The sequence below is a fragment of the Oncorhynchus keta genome, chromosome 33 (assembly GCF_023373465.1).
Source record: "Oncorhynchus keta strain PuntledgeMale-10-30-2019 chromosome 33, Oket_V2, whole genome shotgun sequence".
NCBI classification, from domain to species: domain Eukaryota; kingdom Metazoa; phylum Chordata; class Actinopteri; order Salmoniformes; family Salmonidae; genus Oncorhynchus; species Oncorhynchus keta.
This window is the reverse complement of record NC_068453.1, coordinates 4,036,642-4,053,082: the sequence shown is the minus strand read 5'-3', so window position 1 is coordinate 4,053,082 and position 16,441 is coordinate 4,036,642. Positions and strand designations below refer to the sequence as shown.

Genomic DNA, 16,441 nt, shown 5'->3' with positions numbered 1-16,441 from the left:
TTGAGTGAGCCATGTTTCCGTGAAGCAAAAAACGTTACAGTCTCTGATGTCTCTCTGGAATGATACCCTTGCTCGGATTTCATCAACCTTGTTGTCAAGAGACTGGACATTGGCGAGTAGTATGCTAAGGGAGCGGTGCGCGATGTGCCCGACCCCGAAGCCTGACCGGAAGACGGCTCTCTTTGCCCCTTTTACGGCGTCGTTGTTTTGGGTCGCCAGCTGGGATCCGATCCATTGTCCTGGGTGGAAGGCAGAACACAGGATCTGCTTCAGGAAAGTCGTATTCCTGGTCGTAATGATGGTGAGTTGACGTTGCTCTTATATTCAGTAGTTCATCCCGACTGTATGTAATGGAACCTAAGATTACCTGGGGTACCAATGTAATAATTACACAGGTAGGGTGAAGGTAGGGTGAATACGGAGGATACGGGGTGACACAAGACGGACAGCAGTGGAACTCAGAACTCTAGAGATGGGAAAAGGACCACTGAACTGGGGAGACAGCTTGCGGGACTCTACCCGAAGGGGCAGATCCCAAGTGGAAAGCCATACCCAATGCGGTAGCGGGGAGCTGGGGTCCGGCGACGGTCCGCTTGTCGACGATATCTGGAGTTGGTCTTGAGAATAGCTGCCCTGGCTCTTCTCCAGGTACGTCGACAGCGGCGGACAAACATCTGGGCCGAGGGTACGCTGACCTCCTGCTCTTGTTCAGGGAAGAGTGGAGGCTGACACCCCATGGAGCACTCAAAAGGGGAGAGTCCCGTGGCAGAACCAGTTGACGGCTCCACGAAGTGGGGTTGGTTGAGACCAGGCACCTTAAGGTGGTCTCCAGGTCTTGGTTGGCTCGCTCCGACTGACCGTTAGTTTGGGGATGAAATCTGGATGACAGGCTGGCCGACGACCCAATAAGGGTGCAGAATGCCTTCCAGAACTGAGACGAGAATCCCGATAGGAGACCATGTCTACCGGGAGTCCATGGATCCGGAAGACATGCTGTACCATACGCTGGGCCATCTCCTTGACAGAATGTAGTTTGGGGAGAGGGATGAAATGGGTGGCATTGGAGAACCAGTCGACTACCGTTAGAATGACAGTGTTGCCATCAGACGGAGGGAGCCAAGTGACAAAGTCCAGAAATATATGAGACCAGGGACGATGAGGAACCGGTAGTGGCTGTAGGAGGCCAGAAGGAGCTTGCCGTCTTGTTTTGAGCACATACAGTGCATGTGGTGACAAAGGCAGAGACGTCAGGGACCATTGTGGGCCACCAAAATCGTTGTCGAAGGAAGGCTAGTGTACGTCGGAACCCTGGATGACAGGACAGCCTGGAGGAATGAGCACATTCCAGGACCCGGGACCGGACTGGGTTCAGAACAAACAGCCGGTTAGCCGGGCCCCCTTCAGGTCCAGGCTGGGAGCGTTCCGCCTCGCGAACCAGGTTCTCAATACCCCAATCCACAGTGGCAGCAAGGCAAGAGGTAGGGAAAATGGTTTTTAGACCCTGGACAGTAGATTAGCGTATACACTCGTAAAAAAATTGTAAAGTTGAGGGCGGAGCTAGCATGTTGGAGTGAACGGCTGTGCGTGAGAGGCTCCTGCAACGTCTTTGCTAAATAATCTAATTTAACCTACTTTATGGCACTTTTTACAACAAACGTTTCTTTCTAATACAAGATTGTAACTTTTTATATGAAAATGGCGAGTAATAAGCGACCAAAGGACAATAAATCCACAACGGAGGCCTACTCCCCACTAAACAACGAGACAGACATGGCGGGAGGCACATGCAACAACGTGACACTTACAGAACTTACCCGGGCTTTGGGGGAGCTACGTGTTGCTATAGCTGAGGATCTTAAGGCCACTATTGCTGAACTGGACACCAAAATCGAGAGCATCATTCGAACGGTCGCTTCGCATGGCCAGAGTATTGTGGACCTTGAGAAAGCTTCTGAATTCAATGCTGGTAGGATCGACGAGTTAGAGAAGCTATGCACGTCATTGCAGGATACTGTGCAGAGGCTTTCTGTGAAAGTGGTGGACCTGGAGGGCCGATCCAGACGTAATAACCTTCGCGTTGTTGGTCTGGCAGAGGGGGTAGAGGCGGGCTCTCGCCCCACCGACTTCTTCGCCAAGCTATTGAAGGATGCAATGGGATCAGATATTTTGGATTCGGATCCCCAGCTGGACCGCGCACATCGCTCCCTTGTCCCAGTGCCTGGACCGGGCCAACGTCCTCGCCCAGTAATCATCTGTTGTCACAGTTTCAAGACCAAGGATCTTATCCTGCGTGAAGCTCGAATGAGGGGCAACCTGTCACATAAAGGGCATCCCATTCCGTGTATATGAGGATTATGCACCCGATGTGGCAAAGCATCGCGCCGACTACACTCATCCCCCTCACGTATCCGAACCAGGTGGTTGGCATTCCGAAGGTCCAACTTGGAAAACATGGTAGCTCCCTGGAGAGGTTCAAACGCCGAGGAGAGGAGAGGTAGGGTGTAATGATTTTTGACAGTGATATCGTTAAGTCCTCGGTAGTCAATGCACGGGCACAGGGTCTCGTCCTTCTTCTCCACAAAGAAAAACCCTGCTCTAGCAGGAGATGCAAACGGACGGGCGGCCCCAGTGGCCAGAGACTCCTCTATGTACTCCTCCATAGCAATGGTCTCTGGTCGGGAGAGAGAGTGCAACCCACCCCGAGGTGTGGCAGTGCCTGGGAGAAGTTCAATGGCACAATCATAAGGACGGTGCGGGGGAAGGGAAGTAACACGTGTCTTGCTCAACACTTCCAGGAGGTCATGGTATTCCGTGGGCATAAGAGAGACATCCACAGTCTTGCTAACCTCCTGAGGAAGACGACTAGGGAAGGCTGTGCTGCTTGAAGGAAGTGGGAATGGCAGAATGGACTCCAACCCAGGATGGAGCTTGTGGTCCAGTCAATCACAAGTTTATGCTTTTGGAGCCAGGAAAATCCCAACACAACCAGAACATTGGGAGATGCGATGAGGAGGAATTTTATTGTCTCCCTGTGGTTATCAGAAACCCATAATTGAACGGGCACAGTACTATGGGTGACTTCCAAGAATACCAAGCTCCGAAGTTATTGTGGCATCCATAAGACATTCATCAGCCCCAGGGTCAATGAGAACTCGGGGAGCCTTAGATTGGTCTCCCCACAGCACAAGAGCAAAAAGGGGTGTGCAGGTGATGGGAATTAGGGAACTCCCAGTCTGACTTACCATAGTACTGGTACCCACTAGAGACAAGGGTTTCCTAATAGGGCAGGTAGCAATAAAATGTCCTGCCCCTCCACAGTACAGACAACAGTTATTATTCATCCTATGTGAGCGCTCCCAAACTGATAGCCAAGTTCTTCCCAACTGCATAGGCTCAGGAGTATCCAACCTGTCGTAGATGCTCGGGTGATTTCAACGACTCCACGAAGAGCTGCCTTCAGAATCTTCCAGATTCCATAGGAGGTGAAGGGGTCCATCAATTTTAATGGTTAAGGCGATAAGAGAGTCGAGGTCCACAGGCAGTTCCCGAGCAGCTAGCTCATCCTTTACCTCCTCAGATAATCCGTGCAGAAAAGTATCGAAAAGTGACTACGGATTCCAGACTTTCTCGGCGGCCAACGTGCGAAAGTCCACCGCGTAGTCTGCCACACTACGGGAGTTTTGACGTAAGTCAAGCAGTTTGCTGGCCGCCGTTCTCCCGGATACCGGAGACTCAGAAACTTTTCTCACCTCTGCCATGAATTCCTCCATATGACCGCAAATGGCAGATTGTTGTTCCCAAACTGCCGTAGCCCAGGAGAGCGCCCTTCCCGACATTAGCCCAATTATATACACCATCTTCGAACGGTCTGAAGAAAACTAAGAAGGCTGTAGCTCAAAAATAAGCGAGCACTGAGAAAGAAAACCCCAGCAGGTACCAGGATTCCCTGAATATCAGGATTCCCCAAATATCTTTCTGGAGGAGGTAAGCGGGGTTCACGGGGAGTCGAGATAGACTGTACAAACTCACCACAGATAGGGTAAAAATGAGTTATTGGGGTTTTTCAGATGTGGCAGACAGTCTGAGCTAACTCCCTGATTTTCTCAATTAATAACCCATTATCGTGGCGTTCCGTCAAGGAAATGAGCCCTTCCAAAAGGCCATTTAGCAACTCCTGATGTCTCCCAATGGTGGCTCCCTGCAGGGAAGAACGACAGATTTCTTTTTTACCTTGTCAGCTCGGGGATTCGATCCAGCAAACTTTCGGTTACTGGCCTAACTATTAACAGCTCATAAGTACCATAAGCCTCTTAATATTTGAGAATCAAATATAATTTAATTATTCCATAGCAATGCAGAGACTCGCAAGCTGGCTATAGCTATGGATATATATGCATGATTTAAGCATCTATTCACATGGTAATGGAGTCAGATTGATAAATGTAGTTTATTATTCAACATAAGTTCTAGATACCAAACTCAAAAAGTATCTCGTTACTAGTTAATGTATTGATGACTTTAATGTCCCCAAAAACTTGCAACAGTGAATATAAAGTAGGCCTACCTGTTACAATTGACCTGTGTTACATTTAGCCCCTGTCTCCCCTATGCAGTCATGTCGAATTGCGGGTCGCTAATGCGACAAACTATGCTGATACAGTTCAGGCTCATTTTCTGGAGTTGAGAAATACATGAGATAGCAATGGAAAGCTGCGATTCCCTGACTTTTTAACAAAAGCCATCAAAACTGCAGTCAAAGCACAACATTTTCTTATCAGAATTGCATGGCTCTCTCCCTGTTGCACTCGCAACTTGATTGCGCCTCGATAGGAATTTTTATTTCTCGCATGGAACGCACAACGACTAGGTACATAGTTAAACTATTCTACTATGGGGTTGTCTGATTTTGCTGTTCGTTACTCGTTTTGTTGGCAGAGGTCCGATAACTCTCCCTGCCTTCTCTCGCACTCCTTGCTTTTCAAAAGTGTCTCGCACTCTTGTCAGCTGACTTACCATTGTCTACTATAGGAAACCTAGCCTACCACTACGAACATTCAGTAGTAAGCTTGAGAAAATTCAGACCAATTACTAGACAGACGTGATCCTCTCAATCACTATACGACGAGAGACACGATAGAAGTACCGAAATTAATTAACAAAAATGTTAGTACTGAACCGTTTTTCATGTTGTAGTATCAGAAGCTTTGGTATACCGTGCAACACTACATTACAATTGATCAAGTCTGTATTATATTGGTTAGTCTGTGTAATAATCGTTCTATAATTCCATACCGACCACTCAATCACTTACAGTAGATATTTATACACACGTTCTTTACTAGTGTATACGCTAATCTACACATACAAGTAGACTTATGAATGTGTTGTGTACTATAGGAGGCAGTGAGTCTTCTGTCGGGTCACTCCTGTCTGCCTCCTGGCTCCAGTGTAACGTTGGCCCAGGCCACTCTACTGCTCAGTGATCTGAGAGGGACAGGCAGCCAGGCCCTACACCTGCTCACACAGAAACTACTACAGCAACAGGTCTGTCAGACATAGTCCCTCCAACATCTCTTTCTCCTCTCATGACTCCAACCACAGTCTTATTTTCTTACCTCTCCCGTCTCTTTTTTTCCGTACCACAACAGGCTAGATTCAAAGTATGGTTAACTCAGAAAAATTACAAATAAGTCCTCTCTCCTCTCCACCACTCTTGTTCATTATTCCTTTACATTGTCTCCCGATTAACTTACCTTACTGCCTGTATTACAGTCGGAACACTGATTTGTCTTAATGTGTGTGCATTGTCTCTTCTCAGCTGTGTGTGTTGGGGGAGAGTGTGTCATTGGGGGAGAGAGGCAGAGTAATCCTCCCTCCAGCCCCTGGTCTCTCTAACATCTACCTCCCACATCTCCCACTACTGGCCAAGGCCACCATGCGCCTGGGTATGATTCATACTGTACCATAGTTCTCAAAAGTCTCCACCCAGTAATGCACATAGGTCCACGTCTATTACCTATCTTATGAACAACCACTTAATCAGTCTCTCTATCTGTTCTGAACAGGTCACTGCTTGGCTGTACAGGCCATGACCAGCGCCCCTTCCTCCAGCCTGTCTACCCCCAGCCCCTCCAGCCATCCCTGGGTGTGTGCTCAGGAGGTGCTGCAGTCAGCCCTGCTCGTTTCCCAGGCATGCGCTACCAGAGACAGACAGCTGGAGGCTGATATCCTCTACTGCAAGGGTAAAACATTTATTTCCAACCTTATTCAATCATGAGATTAAATATGTATGTGTGCATCTACTCATTGAATGTCAGAGTGACCTTGTTGGTTTGATTATTTTTGGTGTGTGTTTGTGTCCAGGGATGGTGGAGCGCTGTCTGATGTCTCTCGGTGACTTCCAGCCTCAGACAGTTGCGCTGACACTACTGGAGAGCATCAATATCTCTCTGTCCCAGAGTCACAATCTACAGTAAGTCGCCTACATTAGTGTGAACGATCATCTTTGAGAGTAGTGTACGGACCTCCTCAAACACCAGTGTGCTTGTTTGACTAAAGCGTGTGTGTGTGTGTGTCAGGCTGATCCGTAAGTGTTATCTGGAGATGGCGTTAGTGTACTTGCACCAGTGGGAGCAGAGCATCCCAGCAACTCAGGACCAGCAGAACCCCGTCCCACCTTCACCACCTAAAAATGCCATACTGAAGGTACCTGTCTGTGTCATGAGACATTCAATTGTGGTTCCGCGGGGCAGTATTTTTCTTTGGAGAGGACTGTGTGTGTGTGTACGCCTGCATCATGGCGTGTATTTGTCTTGTTTCAGCCTCCAGGTTGGAAGCGTGTCAGGACAACTCTGAACAGAGGCCTGACTCCAGGGGAGGCCTACTTATTGCTCTACTGGGTCTCTGTCCGAGCTGCTACTAAGGTAAATAGACTGAACACACACACACACGCACACACACACTTATAATGTTGTGTTTGTTCCTCAGGCGTCTGAAGCCATGTCCACATGTAGCCAGCTGTGTGGTAGTACCGGAGCTAAAGGAGGACACCTGCCTCTCATCTCCCTCAAGCTCCTGCCTGACTTTGCCTCCAACGACCTGCTCAACCCCTGTGGTAAACAAACATCCCTCACTGCAACCATTCTTTCCTTTAGCCAGGGCTACATATGGTCTTACAATAACAGCTATTATAAAAGTCGCTACAGTAGTGTGATTCGTGCCCATGTTCGTGTTAGATTGTGATCTACATTGTTAGCGGTTCTGTAATGTTCTCTCCTCTTTATGAGGAAAGGAGATATCATGTATTTTCTTTATGGAAATCGTAACAGTGCTGGTTACCATATTTCTGTCTGTGTGTTGTGTGACTCTACCAGGAGGGATAGATGTGATGGTGAGGACTGTCTCCAGCTCGTCTCCAGAGCTTGATCCAGGGCTGAGCAGCAGGAAACGCTCCCAGCTCACATGGGTCCACCTGTCCCGCTACTACAAACACCTGTTCAACCTGCAGCACATCGCCATGCGCCAAGGTACACTACCCCGGTGTCACAGTAAATAATTTTGTTACCTGACGTTCAGAGATGTTCATCTGCATGTGTGTATGTGTGCATGCTTGCCTACGTGGGTGTGTGTTCCAGTGGTGCCCCAGTGTGTGGAGGGCCTGGTGTCCCAGTCAGAAGACAGTAGTCTGGCGCTGAGGTTGGTTCAGCTCCAGACCTTCTTCTGTTCCCACATGGTGGGCTACAGAGAGTCCTGCTGCGCCCCTGAACCCCCCACTGAAATCATCATGCAGCCACAGATTATACAGGTACACACACTAATAGGCACTATGGGCTGAATCCTGAAGAGATGCATGCATATACTGTACCATGGCTTGTATTGGGATGTTTATTCAAGTGTATGTTGATTTTGTTTGTGTTAAAGATGTGTCCTACAGTGAGAGGCACTATGGGAGCTCAGATGTACCCCTGGTCCTTTGCTGACAGGAAGCAGCTGTGTATCCAGTGGCACCGTCCTGCTCTCAGCCACACCCAAGAAGACACGGATACGGTACAATACACAACACACACACACTCTTCATCCAACCACACACACTCATCAATCATAGAAGGAGCTAGCCTGGTCTCAGATCTGTTTTGTGCTATCTTACCAACTCCTTGTCACTTATTGTCATGTCAAACAGGTCGGTAACCACTGCCTTACAGGGTTGACTTTGACAGTGTTTCTCCTTTCGTCTCTGTGTTCGTCAGGTCATGCTGCTGTTTGGGCTGAACAAAGTGCCACTCTCGGCCATGAGGGCCACAGCCTGCACTGTCATAGAGCTGCAGTGTGGACAGAAACTCGTCAGCATGGCGAAGTAGGTAGCTGCTTTCCATGTACGGCAGCCTAGGTGCTAGGGGCGAGATGGACCATATTGTAGCGTCTAACGAGTGGCTAATATGGTTCGTTTAGAAGCCGGAAGTCGATATGGACCTGGCCACATCTGTATCCATTCCCTCTGTAATATTTCTTACTGTATCTCTTCCAGAATCTCTCCCTAAACCCTTTTGTCTTATCTACTTTAGTTGAATTCACCAACCGTATTTAACTAAATGAAATGAATGTTGGTAACTAAATGTAATGTAACCTCTGTGACCACCAGCACCACCCTATGTGTTCTCCTCTAGACTGTGTGCAGTCCATGCTCAGCTGGCCTCAGCCTGTGTTGGGGGTAACGTCTCCTCTCCGCCTGCTGACAGTAGCGCCCCCTCCTCCCCCAGCCCCAAGATGGAGAGACAACGCCGCACCAAGATCCCAGACAAGGCTGCTACCTCCAGCCCTCACATACAGGTCTGTGTGCTACTGGTAACGGCTCTGACAGGCCTTATAGTCCACATTCACACATGTTAACAGTGATGGAAAAAAACACTCAAATGTCAGATATCTTACTACCCTGAACAAAAAGAGATGCAACTGCAATAAATTCATTACGCCCTAATCTCTGGATTTCACACGACTGGGAATACAGATATGCAATCTGTATGCAACCTTAAAGAAGATTCAGGGGCTTGGATCAGAAAACCAGTCAGTATGTGATGTTACCACCATTTGCGTCATGCAGCACGACACATCTCCTTCACATAGAGTTGATCAGGCTGTTGATTGTGGTCTGTGGAATGTTATCATACTCCTCTTCAATGGCTGTGCAAACTTGCTGGATATTGGCGGGAACTGGAACATGCTGTCGTACAAATCGATACAGAATATCCCAAACATGCTCAATAGTTTAGATGTATGATGAGTATGCAGGCCAGGGAAGAACTGAAGACATTTTCAGCTTCCAGGAATTGTGTACAGATCCTTGCGACATGTGACATGTGTGTGTACAGATCCTTGTGTGTGTACAGATCCTTGTCCTTGTGACATACATTATCATGCTGAAACATGAGGTGATGAATGGCACGACAATGGTCCTCAGGATCTCGTCACGGTACAGTATGTATCTCTGTGCATTCAAATTGCCGTTGATAAATGCAATGGTGTTCATTGCCCGTAGCTTATGCCTGCCCATACTATAACCCCCCCCCCCACCATGGGGCACTCTAATCAACATTGATCACACGATCATCTGCCCAGTACAGTTGAAACCGAGATTCATCCACGAAGAGCACACTTCTCCAGTGTGCCAGTGCCCACTGAAGCCGGCTACGACACCGAACTGCAGTCAGGTCAAGACCCTGGTGAGGACGACGAGCACGTAGATGAGCTTTCGTGAGACAGTTTCTGGCAGTTTGTGCAGAAATGTTTCAGTTGTGCAAACCCACAGTTTCATCAGCTGTCTGGGTGGCTGGTCTAAGACGACCGGATGTGGAGGTCCTGGGCTGGTGTGGTTACAAGTGGTCTGTGGTTGTGAGGCCGGTTGGATGTACTGCCAAATTATATAAAACAACATTGGAGGCGGTAGAGAAATGAACTTTCAATTCTCTGCCAACAGCTCTGGTGGACATTCCTGCAGTCAGCATGCCAATTGCACGCTCCCTCAAAACATGAGACATTTTTGGCATTGTGTTGCGTGACAAAACTGCACATTTTAAAGTGTCCTTTTATTGTCCCCAGCACACGGTGCATCTCTGTGTAATGATCATGCTGTTTAATCAGCTTCTTGATATATCACACCTGTCAGGTGGATGGATTATCTTGGCAAAGGAAAAATGCTCACTAACAGGAATGTAAACACGTGTGCACATTTGAGAGAAATACTGAAAGCTTTTTTTAGTGTGTATGGAACATTTCAGGGATCTTTTATTTCAGCTCATGAAACATGGGACCAACAATTTACATGTTGAGTTTATATTTTTGTTCAGTGTAGAAAATAACTCAAGTAAAAGTTAGTCACCTAGTAAATTACTACTTGAGTGAAAGTAATGGTTTTGAATGGTCAAAAAAGTTCTCAATTGTCATACTTGAGTAAAAAGTCAAAAGTAAATATTACAGTGCATTTCGGAAAGTATTCAGACCCTTTGACTTTGCCCACATTTTGTTATGTTACAGCCTTACCCTATAATTGATTAAATTGTTTTATTTCGTCATCAATCTACACACAATACCCCATAATGACAAAGCAAAAACAGGTTTTTAGAAATATTAAAAAATCTGAAATATCTCATTTACATAAGTATTCAGACCCTTACTCAGTGCTTTGTTGAAGCACCTTTGGCAGCGATTACAGCCTCTACTCTTCTTGGGTATGATGCTACAAGCTTGGCACACCTGTATTTGGTGAGTTTCTCCCATTTTTCTCTGCATTCTATCTAGCTCTGTCAGGTTGGATGGAGAGCATTGCTGCACAGCTATTTTCAGGTCTCTTCAGAGATTTTCGATCCAGTTCAAGTCTGGGCTCTGGCTGGGCAACATTCAAATACTTGACCTCAAGCCACTCCTGCATTGTCTTGGCTGTGTGCTTAGGGTTGTTGTCCTGTTGGAAGGTGAAACTTTGCCCCAGACTGAGGTCCTGAGCGCTCTGGAGCAGGTTTTCATCAAGGATCTCTCTGTACATTGACAAAAAATAAAAAGTAGATGTACCTGTGCGAAAGAGAGGCTATGATAGAGTAGCAGAGGACCACAAGGTCTGATGACATGGAGTCTGAGCTTGATAAAGAGAGGCTGTGACAGGGTAGCAGAGGAATAAAACAAACATACAGTCAATAATACAGTATAAACAAGTTTATATACGATGTGAGCAAATGAGGTGAGATAAGGGAGGTAAAGGCAAAAAAAGGCCATGGTGGCAAAGTAAATACAATATAGCAAGTAAAACACTGGAATGGTAGATTTGCAGTGGAAGAATGTGCAAAGTAGCAAAGGAGCAAAATAAATAAATACAGTAGAGAAGGAGGTAGTTTGGGATAAATTATAGGTGGGCTATGTACAGGTGCAGTAATCTGTGAGCTGCTCTGACAGTTGTTGCTTAAAGCTAGTGAGGGAGATAAGTGTTTCCAGTTTCAGAGATTTTTGAAGTTCGTTCCAGTCATTGGCAGCTGAGAACTGGAAGGAGAGGCGGCCAAAGAAAGAATTGGTTTTGGGGGTGACCAGAGAGATATACCTGCTGGAGCGCGTGCTACAGGTGGGTGCTGCTATGGTGACCAGTGAGCTGAGATAAGGGGGGACTTTACCTAGCAGGGTCTTGTAGATGACATGGAGCCAGTGGGTTTGGCGACGAGCATGAAGCGAGGGCCAGCCAACGAGAGCGTACAGGTCGCAATGGTGGGTAGAATATGGGGCTTTGGTGACAAAACGGATTGCACTGTGAATAGACTGCATCCAATTTGTTGGCTATTTTGTAAATGACCTCGCCGAAGTCGAGGATTGGTAGGATGGTCAATTTTACAAGGGTATGTCTGGCAGCATGAGTGAAGGATGTTTTGTTGCGAAATAGGAAGCCAATTCTAGATTTAACTTTGGATTGGAGATGTTTGATGTGGGTCTGGAAGGAGAGTTTACAGTCTAACCAGACACCTAGGTATTTGTAGTTGTCCACGTATTCCAAGTCAGAGCCGTCCAGTGTGGTGATGTTGGACAGGCGGGCAGGTGCATGCAGCGATCGGTTGAAGAGCATGCATTTAGTTTTACTTGTATTTAAGAGCAATTGGAGGCCACGGAAGGAGAGTTGTACAGCATTGAAGCTTGCCTGGAGGGTTGTTAATAGTGTCCAAAGAGGGACCAGAAGTATACAGAATGGTGTCGTCTGCGTAGAGGTGGATCAGAGACTCACCAGCAGCAAGAGCGACATCATTGATGTATACAGAGAAGAGAGTCGGTCCAAGAATTGAACCCTGTGGCACCCCCATAGAGACTGCCATTGGTCCGGACAGCAGACCCTCCGATTTGACACACTGAACTCTATCAGAGAAGTAGTTGGTGAACCAGACGAGGCAATCATTTGAGAAACCAAGGCTGTTGAGTCTGCCAATGTCAATCACCAAATCCTCAGAGTCGAAAGCCTTGGCCAGATCAATGAATACATTTACATTTACATTTAAGTCATTTAGCAGACGCTCTTATCCAGAGCGACTTACAAATTGGTGCATACACCTTATGACAACCAGTGGAACAGCCACTTGCATCTAAATCTTGTTGGGGGAGAAGGATTACCTACCCTTACTTACCCTATCCTAGGTATTCCTTGAAGAGGTAGGGTTTCAGGTGTCTCCGAAGGTGGTGATTGACTCCGCTGTCCTGGCGTCGTGAGGGAGTTTGTTCCACCATTGGGGGCCAGAGCAGCTTTTGACTGGGCTGAGCGGGAACTGTACTTCCTCAGTGGTAGGGAGGCGAGCAGGCCAGAGGTGGATGAACGCAGTGCCCTTGTTTGGGTGTAGGGCCTGATCAGAGCCTGGAGGTACTGAGGTGCCGTTCCCCTCACAGCTCCGTGGCGAGCACCATGGTCTTGTAGCGGATGCGAGCTTCAACTGGAAGCCAGTGGAGAGAGCGGAGGAGCGGGGTGACGTGAGAGAACTTGGGAAGGTTGAACACCAGACGGGCTGCGGCGTTCTGGATGAGTTGTAGGGGTTTAATGGCACAGGCAGGGAGCCCAGCCAACAGCGAGTTGCAGTAATCAAGACGGAGATGACAAGTGCCTGGATTAGGACCTGCGCCGCTTCCTGTGTGAGGCAGGGTCGTAGCATGAACCTACAGGAACGGGACACCGCCTTGTTAGTTGAGAACGTTGTTGTCCAGGATCACGCCAAGGTTCTTAGCGCTTTGGGAGGAGGACACAATGGAGTTGTCAACCGTGATGGCGAGATCATGGAACGGGCAGTCCTTCCCCGGGAGGAAGAGGAGCTCCGTCTTGCTGAGGTTCAGCTTGAGGTGGTGATCCGTCATCCACACTGATATGTCTGCCAGACATGCAGAGATGCGATTCGCCACCTGGTCATCAGAAGGGGGAAAGGAGAAGATTAATTGTGTGTCGTCTGCATAGCAATGATAGGAGAGACCATGTGAGGTTATGACAGAGCCAAGTGACTTGGTGTATAGCGAGAATAAGAGAGGGCCTAGAACAGAGCCCTGGGGGACACCAGTGGTGAGAGCGCGTGGTGAGGAGACAGATTCTGCCACGCCACCTGGTAGGAGCGACCTGTCAGGTAGGACGCAATCCAGCGTGGGCCGCGCCGGAGATGCCCAACTCGGAGAGGGTGGAGAGGAGGATCTGATGGTTCACAGTATCAAGGCAGCCGATAGGTCTAGAAGGATGAGAGCAGAGGAGAGAGAGTTAGCTTTAGCAGTGCGGAGCGCCTCCGTGATACAGAGAAGAGCAGTCTCAGTTGAATGACTAGTCTTGAAACCTGACTGATTTGGATCAAGAAGGTCATTCTGAGAGAGATAGCGGTAGAGCTGGCCAAGGACGGCACGCTCAAGAGTTTTGGAGAGAAAAGAGAGAAGGGATACTGGTCTGTAGTTGTTGACATCGGAGGGATCGAGTGTAGGTTTTTTCAGAAGGGGTGCAACTCTCGAAGACGGGAGGGACGTAGCCAGCGGTCAGGGATGAGTTGATGAGCGAGGTGAGGTAAGGGAGAAGGTCTCCGGAAATGGTCTGGAGAAGAGAGGAGGGGATAGGGTCAAGCGGGCAGGTTGTTGGGCTGGCCGTCACAAGACGCGAGATTTCATCTGGAGAGAGAGGGGAGAAAGAGGTCAGAGCATAGGGTAGGGCAGTGTGAGCAGAACCCGGTGTCGTTTGACTTAGCAAACGAGGATCGGATGTCATCGACCTTCTTTTCAAAATGGTTGACGAAGTCATCTGCAGAGAGGGAGGAGGGAGGGGGGAGGATTCAGGAGGGAGGAGAAGGTGGCAAAGAGCTTCCTAGGGTTAGAGGCAGATGCTTGGAACTTAGAATGGTAGAAAGTGGCTTTAGCAGCAGAGACAGAGGAGGAAAATGTAGAGAGGAGGGAGTGAAAGGATGCCAGGTCCAGGGAGGCAATCATTTCCGCCGGCTGCCCGGAGCCCTGTTCTGTGAGCTCGCAATGAGTCCGAGCCACGGAGCGGGAGGGGAGGACCGAGCCGGCCTGGAGGATAGGGGACATAGGGAGTCAAAGGATGCAGTAAGGGAGGAGAGGAGGGTTGAGGAGGCAGAATCAGGAGATAGGTTGGAGAAAGTTTGAGCAGAGGGAAGAGAAGATAGGATGGAAGAGGAGAGAGTAGCGGGGGAGAGAGAGCGAAGGTTGGGACGGCGCGATACCATCCGAGTAGGGGCAGTGTGGGAAGTGTTGGATGAGAGCGAGAGGGAAAAGGATACAAGGTAGTGGTCGGAGACTTGGAGGGGAGTTGCAATGAGGTTAGTGGAAGAACAGCATCTAGTAAAGATGAGGTCAAGCGTATTGCCTGCCTTGTGATACGGCTGCACAGTAATGTTTCTTATCGATGGTGGTTAAGATATCGTTTAGGACCTTGTGCGTGGCTGAGGTGCACCCATGACCAGCTCTGAAACCAGATTGCATAGCAGAGAAGGTATGGTGAGATTCGAAATGGTCGGTAATCTGTTTGTTGACTTGGCTTTCGAAGACCTTAGAAAGGCAGGGTAGGATAGATATAGGTCTGTAGCAGTTTGGGTCAAGAGTGTCCCCCCCTTTGAAGAGGTGGATGACCGCAGCTGCTTTCCAATCTTTGGGAATCTTAGACGACACGAAAGAGAGGTTGAACAGGCTAGTAATAGGGGTGGCAACAATTTCAGCAGATAATTTTAGAAAGAAAGGGTCTAGATTGTCTAGCCCGGCTGATTTGTAGGGGTCCAGATTTTGCAGCTATTTCAGAACATCAGCTGACTGGATTTGGGAGAAGGAGAAATGGGGAAGGCTTGGGCGAGTTGCTGTGGGGGTGCAGTGCTGTTGACCGGGGTAGGAGTAGCCAGGTGGAAAGCATGGCCAGCCGTAGAAAATGCTTATTGATATTCTCAATTATGGTGGATTTATCAGTGGTGACAGTGTTTCCCATCTTCAGTGCAGTGGGCAGCTGGGAGGAGGTGTTCTTATTCTCCATAGACTTTAGTGTTCCAGAACTTTTTTGAGTTAGTGTTGCAGGAAGCAAATTTCTGCTTGAAAAAGCTAGCCTTGGCTTTTCTAACTGCCTGTGTATAATGGTTTCTAGCTTCCCTGAACAGCTGCATATCACGGGGGCTGTTCGATGCTAATGCAGAACGCCATAGGATGTTTTTGTGTTGGTTAAGGGCAGTCAGGTCTGGGGAGAATCAAGGGCTATATCTGTTCCTGGTTCTAAATTTCTTGAATGGGGCATGCTTATTTAAGATGGTTAGGAAAGCATTTTTTTTAAATAACCAGGCATCCTCTACTGACGGGATGAGATCAATATCCTTCCAGGATACCCCGGCCAGGTCGATTAGAAAGGCCTGCTCGCTGAAGTGTTTCAGGGAGCGTTTGACAGTGATGAGTGGAGGTCGTTTGACCGCTGATCCATTACGGATGCAGGCAATGAGGCAGTGATTGCTGAGATCTTGGTTGAAGACAGCAGAGGTGTATCTCACGTCACCCCGCTCCTCCGCTCTCTCCACTGGCTTCCAGTTGAAGCTCGCATCCGCTACAAGACCATGGTGCTTGCCTACGGAGCTGTGAGGGGAATGGCACCTCAGTACCTCCAGGCTCTGATCAGGCCCTACACCCAAACAAGGGCACTGCGTTCATCCACCTCTGGCCTGCTCGCCTCCCTATCACTGAGGAAGTACAGTTCCCGCTCAGCCCAGTCAAAACTGTTCGCTGCTCTGGCTCCCCAATGGTGGAACACACTCCCTCACGACGCCAGGACAGCGGAGTCAATCACCACCTTCCGGAGACACCTGAAACCCCACCTCTTTAAGGAATACCTAGGATAGGATAAAGTAATCCTTCTCACCCCCTTAAAAGATTTAGATGCACTATTGTAAAGTGGCTGTTCCACTGGATGTCATAAGGTGAATGCACC

At 48.4% G+C, this 16,441-nt stretch overlaps 1 protein-coding gene across 2 annotated transcripts in view; it reads left to right on the top strand.

The window, feature by feature from the left end:
* LOC118366064 (cilia- and flagella-associated protein 54) overlaps positions 1-16,441 on the top strand; it is a 72,494-nt gene that overhangs the window by 50,060 nt on the left and 5,993 nt on the right. For both annotated transcript variants that reach the window (XM_052491705.1, XM_052491704.1), the window contains 12 exons: positions 5,398-5,544; positions 5,819-5,945; positions 6,066-6,242; positions 6,364-6,472; positions 6,579-6,705; positions 6,822-6,923; positions 6,988-7,114; positions 7,374-7,526; positions 7,635-7,804; positions 7,921-8,046; positions 8,247-8,353; positions 8,664-8,826. In XM_052491705.1, the coding sequence (XP_052347665.1) occupies positions 5,398-5,544; positions 5,819-5,945; positions 6,066-6,242; positions 6,364-6,472; positions 6,579-6,705; positions 6,822-6,923; positions 6,988-7,114; positions 7,374-7,526; positions 7,635-7,804; positions 7,921-8,046; positions 8,247-8,353; positions 8,664-8,826 (1,635 nt within the window). The remainder of the gene's footprint in view (positions 1-5,397; positions 5,545-5,818; positions 5,946-6,065; positions 6,243-6,363; positions 6,473-6,578; positions 6,706-6,821; positions 6,924-6,987; positions 7,115-7,373; positions 7,527-7,634; positions 7,805-7,920; positions 8,047-8,246; positions 8,354-8,663; positions 8,827-16,441) is intronic.